This window comes from Balaenoptera musculus, chromosome 3, assembly GCF_009873245.2.
Source record: "Balaenoptera musculus isolate JJ_BM4_2016_0621 chromosome 3, mBalMus1.pri.v3, whole genome shotgun sequence".
In the NCBI taxonomy this organism is placed as follows: domain Eukaryota; kingdom Metazoa; phylum Chordata; class Mammalia; order Artiodactyla; family Balaenopteridae; genus Balaenoptera; species Balaenoptera musculus.
Window position 1 is genome coordinate 37348008 of NC_045787.1, and position 20874 is coordinate 37368881.

The 20874-nt window shown below is 36.5% G+C and overlaps 1 protein-coding gene across 4 annotated transcripts in view; it reads left to right on the top strand.

Annotated features, from left to right (window-relative positions):
- The window catches only part of PARP8 (poly(ADP-ribose) polymerase family member 8), a 175720-nt gene that overhangs the window by 77527 nt on the left and 77319 nt on the right, over window positions 1-20874 (top strand). For all 4 annotated transcript variants that reach the window (XR_005019442.1, XM_036848604.1, XM_036848602.1 and 1 more), the window contains exon 4: window positions 15064-15101. Coding sequence is in view for 3 of the 4 variants with exons in the window: in XM_036848604.1 (XP_036704499.1) it covers window positions 15064-15101 (38 nt within the window). In the remaining variant the exon portion in view is untranslated. The remainder of the gene's footprint in view (window positions 1-15063; window positions 15102-20874) is intronic.

Here is a 20874-nt window from a genome sequence, read left to right on the forward strand (position 1 = left end):
ATCCTTTTATTGTCTGCACCATCCTTGTAATAGATGCACCATTATTTATTTAACCATTCCCTATTTGTGAACTTTTCAGTTACTTCTAACTTTTCAACAACCCAAAAGTATTTTAGGCAAAGTGCACAAGTATTTATGAAGTTGACTTTATCATTTTAGCACCAAAATTAATCTGAAATAAGGAAGCATTCATTTATAAATTCCAAAGCTTCTTTATTTGTGTTTGCATGATTCAAATGAGAATAGGGAATACAGATATTTAACTTACTGAGATACATATTCTTTATCAGAAAAAACTCATTTGTAATGCCATGAACAGAAATCATTTGCATTATGATCAGTTTTTTTACAACTTAGCTTTTATCCCTATAGAGTATAAAAATAGCTGAGGTGATCAGAAATCCCTTTACAATCAGATACTCATTTGCAGGGGCCCATTGTTCCAACAGAAAACCCTCAGAATCCTTTTTGCCCATTTTCATGTTTTTGACAGTTTTTCCTTGTAGTCTTCCTCCTGTGATCATAAGTAATTTCCAAAGGTAATTCTTCATCACAAAAAGCTTCAGCAAGAGTGTTAATTGGCTATAGAGGCCTCCTTGAGTTTGCAAATCTAGAATCATGACCTATTGAGGTGATAGAATTTAACTTCTCTCCAGAATTTTTCGTTAGAAATCTTAGATTGGAGTTTTAAAAGCCTCTATTATTTGCTTCTCTGAGGCTAGGAAAACAAAACCAAGACACACTCTACAACAGATTTCACCTTGAATACCTATGTAATTGGATGAATAGCTGTTTGGTTGAGTCCCGCCAGAAAGCAACCTTTCTCACCTGCTGTAACTCTGGGAACCGACCAGCCTGACAATTTTCCTGGCAGGGATTTGTAGGCATTAGTTCCACATAAAAGTCAATTCTTGTTTCCCAGTAGTTGCTTGTCATTTCTGATTAAATGAAAATCATTTTGAAATATATTCTAGGGATAGCTTTGGTTACACAATTGCTTTGTCCAATAATATACTGGTAAAAAAGAGAGGGCAGATTCTTACTGAACCTGTGAAAATAACTATAGGGCCATAAAACATAAGGAGCCTCATTAGGAGTTTCTGAATTTTGGAGGGATCAGTAAGAATCAGATGCTCTTTCTAAATGTTTCATTTTAGTTTACAAAAGCAGTGTCTACAAAATTGAAGTTAGTTACAGCTCAAAAATAAAGAAAAAAGATGAAAGTCTTCCTCATCTGTCTGTTAGAAAATAGAATATTAAAACAGGAACAACAGTATCTCAACAAATAGCTGATCAGTTAACTCAATTATATGTAATTCTTTTTTTTTTTAACATCATTTTTGGAGTATAATTGCTTTACAATGGTGTGTTAGTTTCTGCTTTATAACAAAGTGAATCAGCTATACATATACATATATCCCCATATCTCCTCCCTCTTGCGTCTCCCTCCCACCTTACCTATCCCACCCCTCTAGGTGGTCACAAATCACTGAGCTGATCTCCCTGTGCTATGCAGCTGCTTCCCACTAGCAAACTATTTTATATTTGGTAGTGTATATATGTCCATGCCACTCTCTCACTTAGTCCCAGCTTACCCTTCCCCCTCCCCGTGTCCTCAAGTACATTCTGTACGTCTGCGTCTTTATTCCTGTCCTGCCCCTAGGTTCTTCAGAACCTTTTTTTTTTTTTTTAGATTCCATGTATATGTGTTAGCATACCATTAAACTGCCACCTTTCCTTGGTTAAACCATCCACATGGCTCTCTTTGTGTTAAATATTTGTTACTTTGAGGCTGTCTTTTAGTTACATATTCACTGGCTTAAGAATGAATTGCATTTGCTAATTGAATATCTAGTAATCAATTAACTTTGTGGTCAAAATATGTCAGATTTAAGTACATTACCCTTGTTTTCAAATAATTATACTTTCCACATTAATCTTGTGAGAACAAATCAGTTTTCAAAAGCTTAATGAAGAGTGAAAGGCTAATTGATTTTAGTAAGCACTAGGAAATACTATTCTACAGTCTGAAAGTCTCCTGTTTCATTGCTGACCTCCCAAAAGGCTGTAGTCCAGAAAGAAAGAATCAAGAAAATCAGCAGATAGGACTACAGCTTTCCAAATCCAATTTTACATACATACAGTATTGAAATAAAATGGTAAATCGAATGCCCATGAAGGACTAACAAAAATCATTTCACCACAAGGAAAACAATGTTATACCCTAAAGAAAATGAACTTATCTTTGACAAACAGAAAAATAATAAATAACTTGCAACTTTTATTGTGTAATATCTAATGTATTACAGTTGCTTTCAGGTCATGAGTTCTGTAAAAGTTATGAATAGTACGTAAAACCCCAAATCACTAGTGTATTCTCTACTTTCAAATAATTAGGCAAAAATCATGAAATTAAACCATGGGTAAATGTCTATTAATTTTTTTGTTTGTTTTTTTAACATCTTTATTGGAGTATAATTGCTTTACAATAGTGTGTTAGTTTCTGCTTTATAACAAAGTGAATCAGCTATACATATACATATATCCCCATATCTCCTCCCTCTTGCGTCTCCCTCCCATCCTCGCTATCCCAGCCCTCTAGGTGGTCACAAAGCACCAAGCTGATCTCCCTGTGCTATGCGGCTGCTTCCCACTAGCTATCTATTTTACATTTGGTAGTGTATATATGTCCATGCCACTCTCTCACTTCATCCCAGCTTACCCTTCCCACGTCCCGTGTCCTCAAGTCCATTCTCTACGTCTGCGTCTTTATTCCTGTCCTGCCCCTAGGCTCTTCAAAACCATTTTTTTTTTAGATTCCATATATATGTGTTAGCATACGGTATTTGTTTTTCTCTTTCTGCCTTCACTCTGTATGACAGACTCTAGGTCCATCCACCTCACTACAAATAACTCAATTCCGTTTCTTTTTATGGCTGAGTAATATTCCATTGTATATATGTGCCACGTCTTCTTTATCCATTCATCTGTCGATGGGCACTTAGGTTGCTTCCATGTCCTGGCTATTGTAAATAGAGCTGCAATGAACATTGTGGTACATGACTCTTTTTGAATTATGGTTTTCTCAGGATATATGCCCAGTAGTGGAATTGCTGGGTCATATGTTAGTTCTATTTTTAGTTTTTTAGGGAACCTCCATACTGTTCTCCATAGTGGCTGTATCAATTACATTCTCACCAACAGTGCAAGAGGGTTCCCTTTTCTCCACACCCTCTCCAGCACTTATTGTTTGTTGTCTATTAGTATTTAATTTAAATAGCTTGTAGATGTTTACGTTAAAATAACTCAAGCAGTTTAATAGGTCCGTGTCCAAATTAGGATGATTTTGGTTCTAAGAAACAAAAATATTTTATGCTGACTTAAACTGTAAAAGCAAAGTTATTTGTTCCTGCCATGAAAACTTCATTGATAAAGCGATGTAGGTTTACTTTGGTCAGGGCTCTGCCTCTGTCTCCGTCTCTGAAATTTTCTAAGTTCTGCCTTTCTCTGCTCACCATGGGTGTTAGAAGGCTACCAGCAGAAGCTGTGGCTATATGCTTCCTCATCCACAAACAGGAGGAGCAAGTGTCATTTCCCAAAACCATTAAATAAAAGTTCCAAGCTTTACTCTGAACGAATCACTCTGAACCAACTACCGATGATGCCAAGGTATAGGCTAGGTGACTTCTCTTTCCTACTTTAGGAGAGGGATCGGCAATTCTGATTGGCTTACGTCTCCACCTGAGAGAAGGGATTCTCCTCCCCCAAATTCAAGGGCTTTTTCCTGCAGCAGGGAGGGGAAGGAGGGGAATGGAGAGTGAGGAGGCCTTGTGGATGTCCATTACAGAATTATTTTACATCTTCTCGTGCTTGACTATTTGGGGAGGGGAGAAAGTTGAGAAATCGTTTTCGTTGATCATTGCCTCCCATGCCACAAGCTGCTTTCTTCCACATGACATCCTCCGTGTAATACTCTCTACAAGATGAGGAAGTAGATGTTATCTCACCTAACAAATAAGCGGGAGAAAGTTAGCCAATTTAATGTTCTCAGGTTCACGTGGTTCATAAAGGCATATTCTAAAGCCCATGCTCTTTCTTCTGCACTCTTCAGGTTGTAGACTAGATCATATTTGCTAAGTAATTTTGTGAGGAAGGTTGTTCCAAGTTGGAAGATCAAAGGATGCATACATTTTAAATAAACATTCATTCTGCAAATAATGACAATGTTCCTACGATGTGCTGAGTGTATGGTAGGCGCTGGCATACTGTGGTGAAGAAAATAGGTGCCTTCTAACCTCACAGATTTCGTGGGAGAAGCAAATGTTAATGTCACGCAGTTAAGTTTAAAATTACAAACTGTGTGACTGCCCTGTCGTAAGATCTGTCCAAGTCTGGGAAGGTTGATCTGAAAGCTTTTTCCTGGGAGGTGACATTTGAGTTGAGATCTGAAGGATGAGAATGAATTCACAAGACGAAAAGGAGCGGGAGGAGGGGGAGAGAATTCCAGGCAGCGGGAACAAGGCATGGCTAAGAATTGAAAGCGTCCTTTTTGTCGGAGCACAGAGAGTGAAGCAAGAGGATGAGACGAGGAGATAGGCTGGATCCTGCAGGGTCTTCGGGTAGTATTAAGAATTGTGCTTGGTATTCCACAAGAAATTGTACCTTAACTATTGGAGAAAGTTGGTGAGATAATATCTGAGTATTTATTGCAGTTATCTCTCTGAATATTTATAATGTTTTCTTAATACATGTTTTCTTGCCTCTACAAAGCCTTACTTCAGTTACAGAATGATTCCATCATATTCGGCATTTCAGCCTTGACATGCTGTTCAAATCATTTGTAGTAGCTTTAGACTTTCTATAATCACTTATAACTTGAACTTAGATGTAAAATGGTGAAGGCAAAGGTCTCTACATTTTAGTGAATATTTACCAAAAGAGTACTGAATTAGTGGTAGTTGCAAACTGTGCAGAAAACTCCAGACATTAAACTTAGAGGGAAGAAATATGGAAATTATATATATATATTATACATATTTATATATCTATAAATTTAATGTAGGTTTTGGGTAATATTTATATACAATTAACTTAATGGTGGTGACTTGACATGTTGTCCACTATTCATGTCCTGTTGGAGTTGCACTTGGGACCTCCTCTTATTTCTGGTTATGATTAAAGAAAGAGAGAGAAGCAGAACTTTATTTAAATATACTGTTGGCTTTTGCATTTGACTTAAGTCAGTATAAAAGAACGATTTTGCTCATACCATATGGTATATTAATACCATAAATAAAGCATGCATCTAGGTTACTAATTAAAGTTGGGCTGAGGTTTTTCGAGTTCATCCTTGTTGAGAAGATGGTTTACTTAGAAGTCTAAACATTCGACCTATAGTGTAATATTTAAGCATAGAAAGTTGCTGACTCAGCCACTTCCCTAAAATCAAACAAAAGAACACCATGGCTTTTGATTCTATTACTTCACACGCTGCAAGTATAACTTCAAAAATTATCAAAATAAGCTTTGAAAATGGGAACATGTATATTATTGAGAAACAGTGTTTATTGGGCAAGAGTCTTCACCCTTTACCTTTGTCAGGGGTGGTATAAATTGCCTTGTGTCAACAATTTATTTCCTTGGTAGGAAAGATGAACTTTCTGTTCTGGAGTGAGAGCTTCCTGCTCTTGTCTTCATGTTGAGAGGAACAGAGGAAGGGAGGCAGATACATGCGCAGGGTTTTCACTGGAGGCCTTGAGCAAAGCATGCTTATTCCTTGCATGGAATATATGATGTTGCAGCAAATTCCTGCTCAAACATTTTGCATACCACTGCCTCTTCTGTCTAGGAGAACTGACATTCTTTCTTCTATACTTTCAGGATAGGAGTAGATTAAATAAAGACTTCCATGTGTACTGCTCTCCTGACAAGTAAATTAATTAAACTACTGATCAGTTTGAAATGCTAACATGTCTATTTTTTGTGAAAATAACTGGTGCTTCCATTTTTTAGAGCATCTCAGAGATCTTCCTCTATATCGTGTCGTTGAATTTCAGCTCATGCTATCAGATCTGGTAGTAATTCAAGTATCATCCTCATTATGTTGATTTGAAAATGAAAAAGACAGAGAACACACATGACCTGGGTGTTCAGAACCAATTCTACTTCTGTATATCACAAAAAGCCTGTGAAGAGAATGTGATGAAAGGGCCCGACACTCACGTGAACAGTGGTGTGTACCCACAGGGAGAACTGCTGGGTACCTGCATTTGCTGATTGATTTTTATCAAATATTTGAGCACTTGCCTACTACTTGGTAGGTATTCTGTCCAGGACTGTCATGGTATATCTTCAGGTAGTTTAAGAAAAAGATATGATCTGTTCATTTATTCAGAAGTTATTTTATTGATAAGTTACTCTGTCAGAGCCCTGGGAATTTGAAGATGAAAATGTTTGGTCTGTACCTTCAGTCTAAGGACAGTTAAGGTCAAGGTGAAGTGGGACATGAAGGAAAGAACACCCAAGTCTGCCTGGGTTATTGGAGTTTCATAGGAAGTTGTTCTTCAGACTGAATCTTGAGGGTGGAGGGACGTGTGTTCTAGGAAAGTAAGTCTATGTGCAGAAGTAATAGTCAATTAATAATATTATTAATGAAGCAGCTAATGTTTATTGACTACTTTGGTGTCAATTTTTTTCTTCTCAGTGCTTTACCCATATTAACTTGTTTACTCCTCACAACAACCCCAAAAGATAGGTACTACAGACGAGGAAACTGAGGCAGAGAACAGTTAGTTATCTAGCCCTCGTTCGCACAGTTAATAATGGCAGAGCCAGATTCAAAGCCCAACAGTCTGACGCCGCCACGTTCCTTTGTGTGAAAAAGCTGACCTGTTTCGGGAATGGTAGAACCTGAAATGGTTGGAAGTTAAGGTCTGTGGGTATTTATCAGGGTTTTGGCTGGTCAGGTACTTAAGGGTCAGATCGTGAAGAGCCTTGGAAGACATGCTAAAGAGTTAGAATTTTATTCTACAGGATTAGTATTTATATGTTTTTGAAAACAAGGTCCAGAACTTACCTTCATCGGTATCACTTGGGGTGCTTTTTAGAGATACACACTCCCAGGTTCCGCTTCAGATCTACTGTATCAGAATTCCCCTGCTCCAGAAAGTGGCCAAGGGGCTTGTGCCCTGAGTGGTCAAGTGGTAAGTTGATCCCTAGCCCCTAACAGCAGCCGCTGCTCTTATTTGTACCGAATTTCTTGGTATTTAATTTGCTGCGTTGAAAATTAACATAAAGAAGGCTATGAGTTCTGATTTGTATGTGTTGGGTTTAATATGCTTTCAGAATATCCGATGGGAAATGTGAGGGAAAAAAAGAAGCTGCCTGCTTGATTTAGAGATAGGGAATTTTTGAGTCTTCTGCTTATAGCTGGTTGGAGACACTTATGGATATAGTTGAGATTACTCATGTGAAAAAATAGAGCAGTCAGCATGGCTGGAAAGCATTGAAATATGAAAACAACATGAAACGTGAAATATTGAAAGGGATTAAGAAGACATCAAAAGCAAGCGGGACCCAGGGAGAGGTGGAGTTCAGGAACCAAGGAAGGAGGGTTTCATGACGTCTTTGTTTTTATTAAATGCATCTGAGAACTTGTGTAAGAAAGGAACTAGAAAAAAAAAAAAAGGTCAATGGTGACCTGAAGAAGCAGAATTTTGGGGGAGTAGTACTAGGAGTGGAAGCCGGATTGTAATGTGCATGTAAAGTGGGTGGCTAGTGAGAACAGGTGAGATTATTCTTTGTAGAAATTTAACTTTAAGAAGAAAAGTATGGTGATAAAAAAGGCTACAAGGTAAAGGGAGAGCTTAAACATTACTAGCTTTTTTACTTTTTACACAGTTCACATTTATTATAAGGATTGAAACAATACAGATATAAACAAAGAATAGAGTTCCGTTTCATCCAATAACCAAAAGATAGCAACTGTTGAAGTTTGTCATTATTTTTCAAGCCATGTTTCTATCTGTATATGTTTGTAGTAGATATGCATTTACACATTTTAAATGAAAATATGTTACAGCAGTCTACATTTTTGTATGTACCTTATTGTATTAGAAACACTTATCTCTTTTTTTTTGTATAAATTTATTTATTTTATTTATTTATTTTTGGCTGCATTGGGTCTTCGTTGCTGCACATGGACTTTCTCTAGTTGTGGCGAGCGGGGCCTACTCTTTGTTGTGGTGCACAGGCTTCTCATTGTGGTGGCTTCTCTTGTTGCGGAGCACGAGCTCTAGGTGCGCGGGCTTCAGTAGTTGTGGCTCGTGGGCTCTAGAGCGCAGTCTCAGTAGTTGTGGCACACGGACTTAGTTGCTTCGAGGCATGTGGGATCTTCCCGGACCAGGGCTCGAACCGGTGTCCCCTGCATTGGCAGGCGGATTCTTAACCACTGCGCCAGCAGGGAAGCCCAATTATCTCTTTCATTATGTATTATTTTACACCATTACTTTTTCACAGTTGCCTAGCATCACATTGTGTGTATATAATAGTTTGTATAATCCTATTATTGGCACTCTTGGTTTTGGGGGGGTACTTTTTCATTTTAAATAGTGCTACCATTAATATCTTTGTGGGCAAATCTTTTCTCATTTGCATAATAGCACATTTTTGATTAATTTCAAATGGTGGCATTGTTAGATTAAATTAATAGAAAAAGGTACCAAATGGAGTGTGGGTTTATGGGATCTATAAAATCAAGTAGATGATAGTAGTCTTAGATAAAAAGACACATTTCCTTCTTTCTGGATGCAAGGAGGGTGGAGGACTGCTTGCCATTACCTGCAATTTTGTGTTAGTTTCTGCATTTTGCTTTATGTCATATAAATTCTAAAAGTGATCTAACTGGGAGAGAAAAGATAGGAAAAGATTTGGTTTATCGAAGAAATTGCTTTAGATTTTAGAGAGTAAGGTAAAAGGTATTACTCAATAAAATACTGGTTTTTGCTTGCTCTGTCAAAACCCCTGGGTGAAGTATGAGTTCAGGATCCGGGAGTTTTGAGTTAGAGATGGCAGAAAGTCACAGCATTTGGGGACCCACTTGTAGAATACAGATACTGAATTCAGTACCACTGACAGGTGTCCTTGGTCTAAAATTCTTTCAAGTCTGAGTTCCCTTCTCTGTTGTGTTAAAACTGGCATCTTCCTTTAGCTCCTTCCTGTTCTTAAAGAATTTTCTTAGAACTGTGAGCTTGAGAACTAGATCTAAACTCGATCTACTTTCAGCTCTCTGCAGACATTTCAAAAGGAAGAGGATGGTAATGGAGCAAATGGTGAATTGATACAAGAATGACCTTATGAATGATTTTAATTATAGGACTAAACAAATATATAAACAAAATACAAGATTAGGCAGATACTGAACATCTAAGGGCTCTCCCAGGAACTTCTCCAGAGGCTCTTGGCTATTGGGAGGTATCTTTAACTGGGATAGATGCTTTCAGAGGAATAAGAGGTGGAAGCAACCATTTTATCTAAAAAATTATTGAGGTTATGAAATAACTTACAGATTCTAGTTTTAAACTTGTGATATTAAGAACCTAGTACTGTGCAGTGCATACAGTATACACCAAACACACATAGACGGACCTTAATTTCTCTGGCAAAGCACCTCAATGTAATTGTAATTTAGCGAATTCCAAATATCTGAAGGCATTTTTTTTTTTAATCAGAATTTTAGAGTTTGCACCAGGTTTTTCGTCCTTCTCATGTTCACCCTCTTTCACTTTCACTTCTCAGTATTTTTGCCTGCTTTAGTATTTATTATGTACAGCATATGCTGCCCTTACTCTCATATCTATTTAAGCTTGGTCCTTTGCTCTTTTTTTGGCCCTCCCTTTTAGGTCCTTTAGCTTAATCATCCATGTCTGCTTCTATTGATACTAGATTGTTTCCCTAAGGACTCTGTTAGTGAAACTGATTTGGATTTTACAGCTCTGGTGATTTTCCTTCTGGTGTACACCAAGAAGATGCTATATATCACAGGGGCTGATGAATTATTTTGTAGGGTTTTTGTTTTCTATTTTGTATTTGAAAAATTAGGTATGATCATGAACATGGGAACGTCTCTTAATATCATGAGGATAATACAATCATAAAATAAAATCATCCATGTTAGCTTTGGTCTCTGAAAAATGTAATATATTGTGATTTTGAGCAAATCGAGTTCCCCAGAGAACATTCATTCATGTAAAATTTCACTTCTGTAAATTTTCATTGCTTGTAATGGAAGCTGCCTGAAATTACTTGGCACCTGCTGCTATGTGTCTGGCGTTGTCCTGGGGGCTTTACAGCTGTTAAGACAAATCATCACAGCAGGCTTGTAGGGTAGGTCTGGATTCCCCCATTTTACTGAAAAGGGATGGAAGCTGAGTGTATAGAAATGAGTTTTCTTATGCCACCCAGCTCAAAGCTGGAATTTGATCCTGTTTGTTTGGCCCTAATCACAGCAGTCTCCCTAATTGGAGTTAGACATGGGAATGTATTAAGGCTTCGCTTTGGATTTAAACATTGATTCGGATGAAAAATGAAGCCAAGTGCTGTTGGTTGAGATGGTAAGCTATTGAGAATTAACCCCATTTAGTACTGAGTATAATCTCTGGCAAGGTCCCAGGTTCTGTCACATAGTACTGCCAGATAAAGGGTTGCCTTGATCATCAGTGATTTCATTTCTGCATAGTACAGTTCTATTGTAGAAGGGAATGAATTGTGGGAAAATAAATTCACATGGGATCATGGTGTATATTTCCCCCAGCTTGTTTGAGGCTCCACTGGCATGGTTATTTTATCTTCTAAGTTTTGGCATTTGATTCAGGGCCCAAAGCTGGGCTCTTGGCTGGGGTTCAACATCTGCCATTTGTTCCTCCTTCTCCTTCCCAATAGGCACCTCCTCACTGATATTTGCTCACATTTTATTACTTAATTCAATCTCTCTCCTCTTGAGTCTATCCTAAATGTTTCCAATCACAGTAATTTTTTCAAGATACTTATTTTGTCTTAAAATTCTATTATGCTTCACAGTCTGATTCACTTATATAATACTCTTGAAATGACAGAATTACAGAGGTGGAGAATTGATTAGTGGCTGCCTGGGTTTAGGAATGCTGGAGTGAAGGGAGACAGCCTTGACCCTGAAGAGGGCAGCATGAGGGAACTCTGAGTGATCAGATAGTTCTGTATCTGGATTTGTGATAGTGGGCACACGAAGCAAATGTGAACAAATGACATAGAACTGTACCCAGATTTTACACTAATGTTGATTTCCTGCTTTTGATGTTGTGCTGTAGGAACAGAAGATATAATCAGTGGGGGAAACTTGGTGAACATCCATGCGACCTCTCTGCACTAACCGTGTAACTTCATGTGACTCTATAATTATTAAAAAAAAAAGGACTGTCGTCTATTTATCTCTTGTAAAAATAAAATACAGTGTGTGTGTGTGAAAAAAAAAAAAAGGACTGTTGTGCTTTAAAATATTCAAGTTCCTTTGTCTAGCATATTCATTATGTTTCATATTCTTTGTTTCCCTCTGAATTAATCATTCAGTTATCTCCTGATTTTTTTTCTACCTAAATCTTATTTGGCATTAACACAGTGTTTGGCTTCTACCAGGTTACCAAGAAATGCTTCTTGAATTAATTGAACAATTAAATATGCTTTATGAAAGAACAGTATATCAGTACTTGGTCTCATTACTAACCATCTTTCTTTCCTACTCTTTTCTTTATTTAGTCTTTCTTGTCTCTGCCTAATCTCTTTCCAAGGACTAAGCAACATGCCAGGGGTTTGGCTGGTGGAGTCTGGAGACTTGGGCTTGCGTGGGAGGGTTGCATCGCCTGTGGCCACAGTCACAAAGCCCAGTCACAAATTCTAAAAGACAGTGGCTTCTTGAGGACTTAACGACTTAGTGTCATAGGACAAGATGAGCCAGGAAACCCAGGATATAAACTACTGAACCCTGATCATCCATCCATTCACATTTATTAAGACTAGTTTTACAGACCAGTATATGATTTATCTTGGTGAATATTGTATCCATATGTACCTGAAAAGAAAAAGATATTCTTTTGAATATCTTTTGTGGTTGTAGTTTTCAGTGAAAATCTAGTTTATATCATCTGTGTCTTTAATGAGTTTTTTGGGGGGAGGGGGGTTTGGATCTGTCAATTTCTCATACTATGACTGTGGAGTTCTCTGTTATTCCCTTTAATTCTATCAGGTTTTGTCTCATGGTTTTTGAAGCTCTGTTATTAGGTACATGCACATTCATGATTATTGTGCCTTCATCCTGATGAATTGACCCTTTTATATTATGAATGATCTCTTTGTATCTTTGTCTTGAGGTCTTTAACACTTCAGTCTTCTTATGCTTAACTTTGCATGGTATATCTTTTCCATTTAAAAATTTTCAAACTACTTGTGTCTTTTTACTTAATGTGGATCTCTTAAAAGACAGCATAGAATTGGATCTAGCTTTTTTTTTAATCCATCTGTCCACCTTTGCCTTTTATTCAATGTGTTTAGTCCATTAGCATTTAAGGCAATTCTTGCTGTGGTAGGATTCAGGCACCATTTATTATTTTGTTTTCTATTTGTCCCTTGTTTTCTGTTCCTCTGTTCCTGCTTTCTTTTGGATTAAAGATTCCAAAATGCTTTTAGAATTCCATTTAATTTATTATTGTTTTTAATCTTATTTTGTGCTTGCTCTAGGAATTACAATATATATTCTTAAGTTTTCTTAGAGTTATTATTTAGGGTTAATATTATACCATTTCCCATAAGATTAAGGACCTTGAAACTGTATGTGACCATTTAACCCGTCCCTGACATTATGCTGTAACTGTCATGTGTACTACATTTACATATGTTATAAATCACACAATGAAGTGTTAGAATTTTTACTTTAAACAGCTATGTGTATTTTAAAAACATTAAGAGAAAAATAGTCTTTTATGTTTACAATTTTTGGTGCTCTTCATTCCTTCTGGGTATTTGAATTTCTGATATCATTCAGCTTGAAGAACTTCATGTGGGATTTCTTGTACTTTAGGTCTGCTGGGACATGTTTCCACAATTTCCTTGTATCTGAAAGCTTCTTTATTTGCCTTCATTCTTGACAGATATATAGCCTGGATAAAGAATTCTGGTTTCATAGTTGTTTGTTTCCCCCCTGTTCCCCTCCCACCCCAGCTCTTTACTGTTCAACTGTCCCGTGTCCTCCATAGTTTCTTATGAAAACTTAACACTGATTCTTGTTTCCCTATATGTAATGTGCCATTTTTTTCTCTTCTTTAAATTTTTTTTCTTTTTTTTTTTTTAAAGACACCAATTGTACTTGAACTTTTTTTTTTTTAATTTATTTATTTATTATTTTTGGCTGTGTTGGGTCTTTGTTTCTGTGCGAGGGCTTTCTCCAGTTGTGGCAAGCGGGGGCCGCTCTTCATCGCGGTGCGCGGGCCTCTCACTGTCGTGGCCTCTCCTGTTGCGGAGCACAGGCTCCAGACGCGCAAGCTCAGCAGTTGTGGCTCACGGGCCCGGTTGCTCCGCGGCATGTGGGATCCTCCCAGACCAGGGCTCGAACCCGTGTCCCCTGCATTGGCAGGCAGACTCTCAACCACTGCGCCATCAGGGAAGCCCTAAATTTTTTTTCTTTATATTTGGTTTTCAGCAGTTTGACTGTGTGTACCTAGAATTAATTTTCTTTGCACTTATCCTGTTTGGGATTTTCTGAGCTTCTTCAATCTATACATTATGTCTTTCACCCAAATGAGGAGATTTTCAGCTTTTTTTCCCCTGCATTATTCTCTCTTTTCACCTTCTAAAACTCTAATTATATAAATTATTTGCTGTTTTGCTAGTGTCCCACAAGACCCTGATGATGTCTTTGTGTTTGTTTGTTTCTTCTTGAGATTGGATTTTCCTTTACATACTTAACCATACTTATTAACTGTTTTAACATCATTGAGGGCTAATCCCAACACTTGGGTCAAATTTTCTCTGGAATGTTGGTTCAAGGTTCCTGTTTGTTCATATGTCAAGTAATTTGGACTGTTTTCACTTTGTGAACGATACGTTACATAGGCTCTGTATTCTGTACGTTTCTTCAAAGAGAATTGATATTTTTTCGGTCTTAACAGGCAGTTATTTTGGCTGAACTCGAGCTCAATTTTGACTTTTCTGTGACAAGTGGCAGCTCCACTGATCCATCCAAAAAGCTAGTATTGAATACGTGCTGTGCATCATGCTTATGTGTCTACCATAGGTAACTGTGCTGAAAATACGAATAGACATGGACCTTAACCTCAAGAGCCTTGCAATCTACTTGACACAGAGAGGAGAGTAAGCAGAGTATGACAAATCCCCATATGTCATATGAGATAGGTACATAGAGACAGTGGAGTTACTGAAAAAGGAGTAGTTAAAAATGATTTTTGAAACCACTCAATCCTTCTGAGAACAGGAGGTATTTTATTTATTATATATAGTAATGATGAAAGATTGGCTGATGAATAGCTATTAGTTACACTGTCATACTTTTGTTAATTCTTTGAAGAAAAGGAAGTGTTTCAAAAGCACAGCATATTGTGAGGAAGCAATGTTAAAAATAAATGTTTAAATTTATAAATGTTTAAATTCTTGGGTGCCGTACTAAACAGGAGAAAGACTTCATTTTTGGTAAGAAAAGATGATTTGATAAAACCTGAGCAAACAATGCACATGATCATAAATAACTGAATGTTAGATGTTGCTGAGATAAAAGACCTAGCTATACTAAAAAAAGTATCACAAAAGATATATCTTACTATGTCATATATGTTAAAAATCTGTAAGTTTCCTGTGTCAAATATCAAAGACGTTTTCTAATCCATTTTGGTATCTATACTTATATCTATATAAAGTAATGGGTAACACGGGGTTGGTTTTTATTGTGTAAAAGCATGTTTGCCTTAGCAGTAACTTGAGCCTTTCTTTTCTCTCTCTCTCTTTTTTTTTTTCCTGTTTTGACAGTGTGTCCTATTCAGTACATGTATCTGAAGATTACCCAGGTATGTTTTTCTTTTTATTACAAATATTCATGCCATGATTCTTTGAATACTTTTTTCTTCTGGAGATGTAAAATGTATATAAATATATCTAGGGGTGAAGGGTTGGCAGGGGAAGACTTAAAGATATAAAAGAATTCTGTTGATTGCCTGTGAGTTACATGTCTCACCCTGAGACACAGTACAGAATCAAAATAGTTTTCCCATGAAACTACTTTCCTTGAGTCCATATGATAGCTTCATCCTGTATATTTACCTCATTACAATTAAAATAAAGATTCTCTAAACTGGTTTAGTTGTTGGCTTTGGAGCATTATTTAGCTTTTCATACTCTAAAAATAATGGGTAGGAGTAACAGCTAAAATAATAGCTAAACATAATAGTAATATTTGAAAATAATAGGCCTTTTTTTTTTTTTAGATTTATTTTATTTATTTATTTTTGGCTGTGTTGGGTCTTCGTTGCTGCACGCGGGCTTTCTCTAGTTGCAGCGAGCGGGGGCTACTCTTCGTTGCAGTGCGCGGGCTTCTCATTGCAGTGGCTTCTCTCATTGTGGAGCACGGGCTCTAGGCACGTGGGCTTCAGTAGTTGCAGCACGCGGGCTCAGTAGTTGTGGCTCACGGGCTCTAGAGCACAGGCTCAGTAGTTGTGGCACACGAGCTTAGTTGCTCCATGGCATGTGGGATCTTCCCGGACCAGGGATCGAACCCGTGTCCCCTGCATTGGCAGGCGGATTCTCAACCACTGCGCCACTGGGGAAGCCCAATAGGCCTTTCTTAATTTCTCTAAAGTTATATATAATTGAACACATCTCACAACAACTCTCTGAGGTTGTTACTATAATATCCTCATTTTACAGATGAATGATGACACTACTAGTATGAGGAAGAACTGCAATTTGAACCCAATAGTCCAGAGCCCGTGGACCATACCGCTAGACTGTACTAGGCTTCTTGCACATGCACAGCTGTCCTCACTGTGTGTCCTGAAATAGATCACTAGATCCACACACACTTGTCCATAGAAAACTGAATGTAAGGTCACTACAGATCTGTTTTTCTATAGATCAAACCAGTATCTTTCTTCTAGGCCATGTTCAGTCTTACTTTCTTCACTGTAATCTCACCAGAGCCCAGGATGTGTATGCCAACATTTAAGTCATGATAATTTGGACTTGATCTTTAGTATTTTTCTCACTAATGATGTCTGTAATTTTATCTTGAGTAGAGCATGAGCACTGTAGACTTAGTGTAGATCAAATATGACTTGATTAGTTTACCCCAAAGAAAAAAGTATAATGCAAGAATCTATTTTTTATCATATTCTGTGGCAAAGATTAGCAAATTTTAACTGCCTATGTTTCATATATATATTTTTTACTCCAGCATTCTTACTTAATAAAATCTGATGGTTACCAAACTAACTGTTCTGATCTGTCAGGGTCATAAATTGAAATCATAATTCCAATTCCTATTCAAATCTAGCCATTTTATTTACTTACTATGCATGATTGGGATCATAGTTTTCTGTGGCATCTAAAATGAGTAGATTGCTATAAGTAACTTTGATTGTGTATACTTTGACTATTTTTTTTAATAATTAGTTAATAATGTGGTATGAGGATATTGTAAAATATTTTTTTAGCCTTTAAGCTAAGTATTTCCAGTGGCAATTTGCATTATGCATTTAACCTTTTTGTAAGATCAAATGTTACATTTTAAAATAATTTTCACATATCGTAAGTTCCCTTACAATTGTTTTGCTATGATCTCCATATGTTTTAAGCATAGCATTCTATAAAACTATTGTGCAATTTTACAAGGAGAGTTATTTGTTATTAAAAATATGCCTATTTTTAATAGTAGTATAAAAAGTATTCTAGGCAGATATTATTGGAAGAACCAAGACATGAAATGTATAAAGAAAAAAATTTTCTTAGCTGGTTTTGCAATCAGCCCTCTCCCTTATTATGATATAGTATGTTTTTGATGCTGAATGTTTGCTTAAGTATGTTAGGAAAATAAAAACCCCACTATTTATTGTAAATATTATGATTATTATGCTTCTCATCTGAGGCAGCTCCTAGAGATGTCAGCCAAGAGAGATGCAGGACATTTAAGTAAGGGTGATAGAAATAATGCCACAAATGAAAGCCCCCTGAAGACAGTAAGTGAATTATTCTGTAGCGCAAGAAATATGGTAGATGCCTTTAATAAACCAAGTGAACCAAATGTTTAGCTCCCTCTTGTGGCCAAGAAGTATTACTCTGGTTTTTCTCGCCATACGGGAGCCCCACTGGAACTACAGTATACAAAAATTGAAATTAAAAAATAAAGTATTGGTTATCATTAGTGCTTTTTAAAATTGAGTTTACATCATGAAGCAAGTTCATAGTGAATTTCCAATATAATTTAATTTATAAAAAAGAAGTGTAAATAAAACAAAGATGGAGAGAGAGATTAGTGCATTTGGGGATAGAATTTTGAATTGGTTGATGCCAAGTATCTTCTTATACATGATTGAATTGATTCTAAATACCAGTCTGTGTATAGACAGAACAAGTGCTATCATGACATTTTATACTTGAAGAAATGTGCTGAGAGAGGTTAAATATCCCCCAAGGATGTGTAGTTTGGTGGTAACCAAGTCTATAATTCAGTTCTGATTCCTATCACTTCTGAGGAAGAAGTAGTAGTAGTATTTTTATGGAACTTTCTTCAAAGTGAATATTACTATGATAATATGTTCCCCATTATTAAATTTTAATCCATAGTTATTTGTACTAGGAGTTCAGTTAATACGCTTGATTTCTCATATAGATAATATTATATAAAAATTATATGTTTGTTCTTCCTTTCCAGTATTCATACCTGTATTTTTTTCTCCTCTTGTACTGGCTAGAACTTCCAGAATGATTTTTAATAATAGATATGAAAATTGGCAGCTTTGTTCCTTTTCTCAAAATTAGTGAGCTTGCTTCTAGTCGCTTTCAGAAAAGCAAGTATCATTCCTTTTCTCATTTACAAAGCTTTTTTTTTCTTTTAAGAATGAGTATTAAGTCTTTATCGAATTCTTGTTTGGCATCTGATGAGGTATCGTATATGTTTTCTCCTTTGAATAGAAGGTGACAAGTTATATTAGCAGATATCTTAAGGCTGCTCTATAAGAACTACGTGTATTTTGTCATGTACTCTGTTATTAAATACATCAAATTGATGATGGAGTTAAACTGTTCTTTGGCATTTGATAGAACTTGCTAGCAAATCTATCTGAGCCTGGTATCCTTTTAGGGATGGTTCTAGAGCAGTTGTCATGTTTTTCTGCCATGATTGGTGAACCTGTTCTTTGTTTCTATTTCTAGTCATTGTTTAACATGTGTTCTTCTTGAAAGCCCACTATGTTGGAGGAATGTCCAAATTTTTCAGCAGAAAGTGTTTTTAATAGTATTCAGTCTGTAAGTCTAAAAATCTTCTGCATCTCTGTGGTTATTTCTCCTTTCTCATTTCTGTTATTTTATATTTATTCTTGTCTTTTTCTCCCCTTGATTTTCCTTCCAAAAAGTTTGCCTATTTTAAAAATTATTTCAAACAAATAGCTCTTTTATGTTGCTTTTAATTTCTAAATGCAGTAATCTTGATAGTACTTTTATTAATTCCTTCTGCTAATGTTCCTCAGGATTTTTTTCCTACTTTTTCTGGATAATACGGTTCAGTGCTTATCTCATCGTCTAAGTGTGAAAATACAGTATGGAATTTTTTTGGCCCTATGAACATGTATCAGCATAATCCTCCAAATTCAGGATTATGCCATCCTATTTATTTCCTTAGCAGATTTGCCATTTTATAATTTTAATCTATTAAGTTACCTGTGCCATCTATTGGAACTCATAGTTTGTTTTTGTGAAAATGAAAATTGAGAGGGTCTTCAAGTTTTAGGTATACATAATAACATGTATATAAATGAAATACTAAAGATATATTGGCTCTTTAAATAAAATGAAGAAATAAAGCAGCCTTCTAGTTTACCTGTGGAGTTTATTCTGTAGACAGTTTTCTGTTTTTTAAAGGTAAGTATATTACAAATCACAGATAATTGACTCTGTTGTGACAGGCCAGCAGAATTCTTTCTCATCAGTTACCACCTTTAATTAGGAGGCTTACCTACTGGAGGGTATGAATTCTCTCATTTCTCTTACATATTTTACAAGATACTGCAATTGTTGAGTGACAATATTTTGATATAAAAAAACATAGCAAAGCATTGATGTTTGGATTCAGACAGTTTTACCACTTACTACGCTATGTGTAATTACTTTAGTTTCTTAAATAATTTGGGTGAATTAATTTTTCTGAGCCTTGGTTTCCTCATCTTTAAAATAGGGATAATAATTGATTGGCTTGGTGGTTGACATGAATATCATATGTAGGGGAAATATGCAGACTATATTATAAAACCAGTATAGTTATTATTTATAATTATTTCTATTAAGTTACATAGTAATGAATAATGGAATGATGGCTTAAATTAGAAATAGAATAAAATCAGTAGTTTAAGGGATGAGTTTCCATAGCTCTCTACTCATCTCTCCCTTGTCCACAGAAGTTCCAGTAATGCTTGCATAGTCTGGTAGGGAAGGGAAGAGAAAATATTCATACTGTTAACAGCCTTTAACAAAAATCTACAGGTTGTCTACAAAACATACACGTTAAAGAACCTAATTGTCCCCGGAAGCTTTCAGAAAAAAAATTGTCAGCCTTAGACTCAAGTGGGAGACTTCCCATGAAGGAATTTGAGTTTGAAAGCATTCTGTTCTGTCACTGACTCATTCTGTTACCTTAAATGCATTCTTTATCCTTTTTGTGTCCTACTTTCCTATGTCTAAACAAAGACAATGTATTATTACAGATGTCAAAATAGGTTGAGGAAGATTTAGAAATAATTAGTTAAACAACAACAAAAGAAAACATAGAATCAATTCAGACAGCTGGGACGCTCCTCAAAGATCATCAGCAAACCTCTTCATTTTATAACTAAGCAGACAGTGGCTTAGATTTAAAGGGATCAACAGCTAATTGGTAGCAGAGTCTAGATTTGAAGTGCTTTGTCTACTCTTACATTTCTGTTCTCGACTTGAATACACCTCTGTGATCTGGCCTATTGTATCGTAATGGTTATTTAATGGATACTGTCATGCAAACTGAAAACATTTTGGTTTGGGTAAATTAAGCCAAAAGCAGAAATTAAAAGTGTTCTAATGCTTAAATACTAATCAAAATACAGACTGGTAGAAAAATCTCTTAGAAAATGATATGTCGAATGCCTAATCCTGTCTTTCGGTATTATGCAACATTTATTTACTAAATTATATTGTCTTGAATCACACCTCACTGCCTTCCAGTGTCAACACTTTGTGTAAGCCATTTGATCCTTTAATCTTTTTTTTTAATATAAATAAATAAATTTATTTATTTATTTATTTTTCGTTGTGCTGGGTTTTCGTTTCTTTGCGAGGGCTTTCTCTAGTTGCGGCGAGCGGGGGCCACTCTTCATCGCCGTGCGCGGGCCTCTCACTGTCGCGGCCTCTCTTGTTGCGGAGCACAGGCTCCAGACACGCAGGCTCAGTAGTTGTGGCTCACGGGCCTAGTTGCTCCGCGGCATATGGGATCTTCCCGGACCAGGGCTCGAACCCGTGTCCCCTGCATTGGCAGGCAGATTCTCAACCACTGCGCCACCAGGGAAGCCCCCATTTGATCCTTTAAATTGAGTTATTCATTTC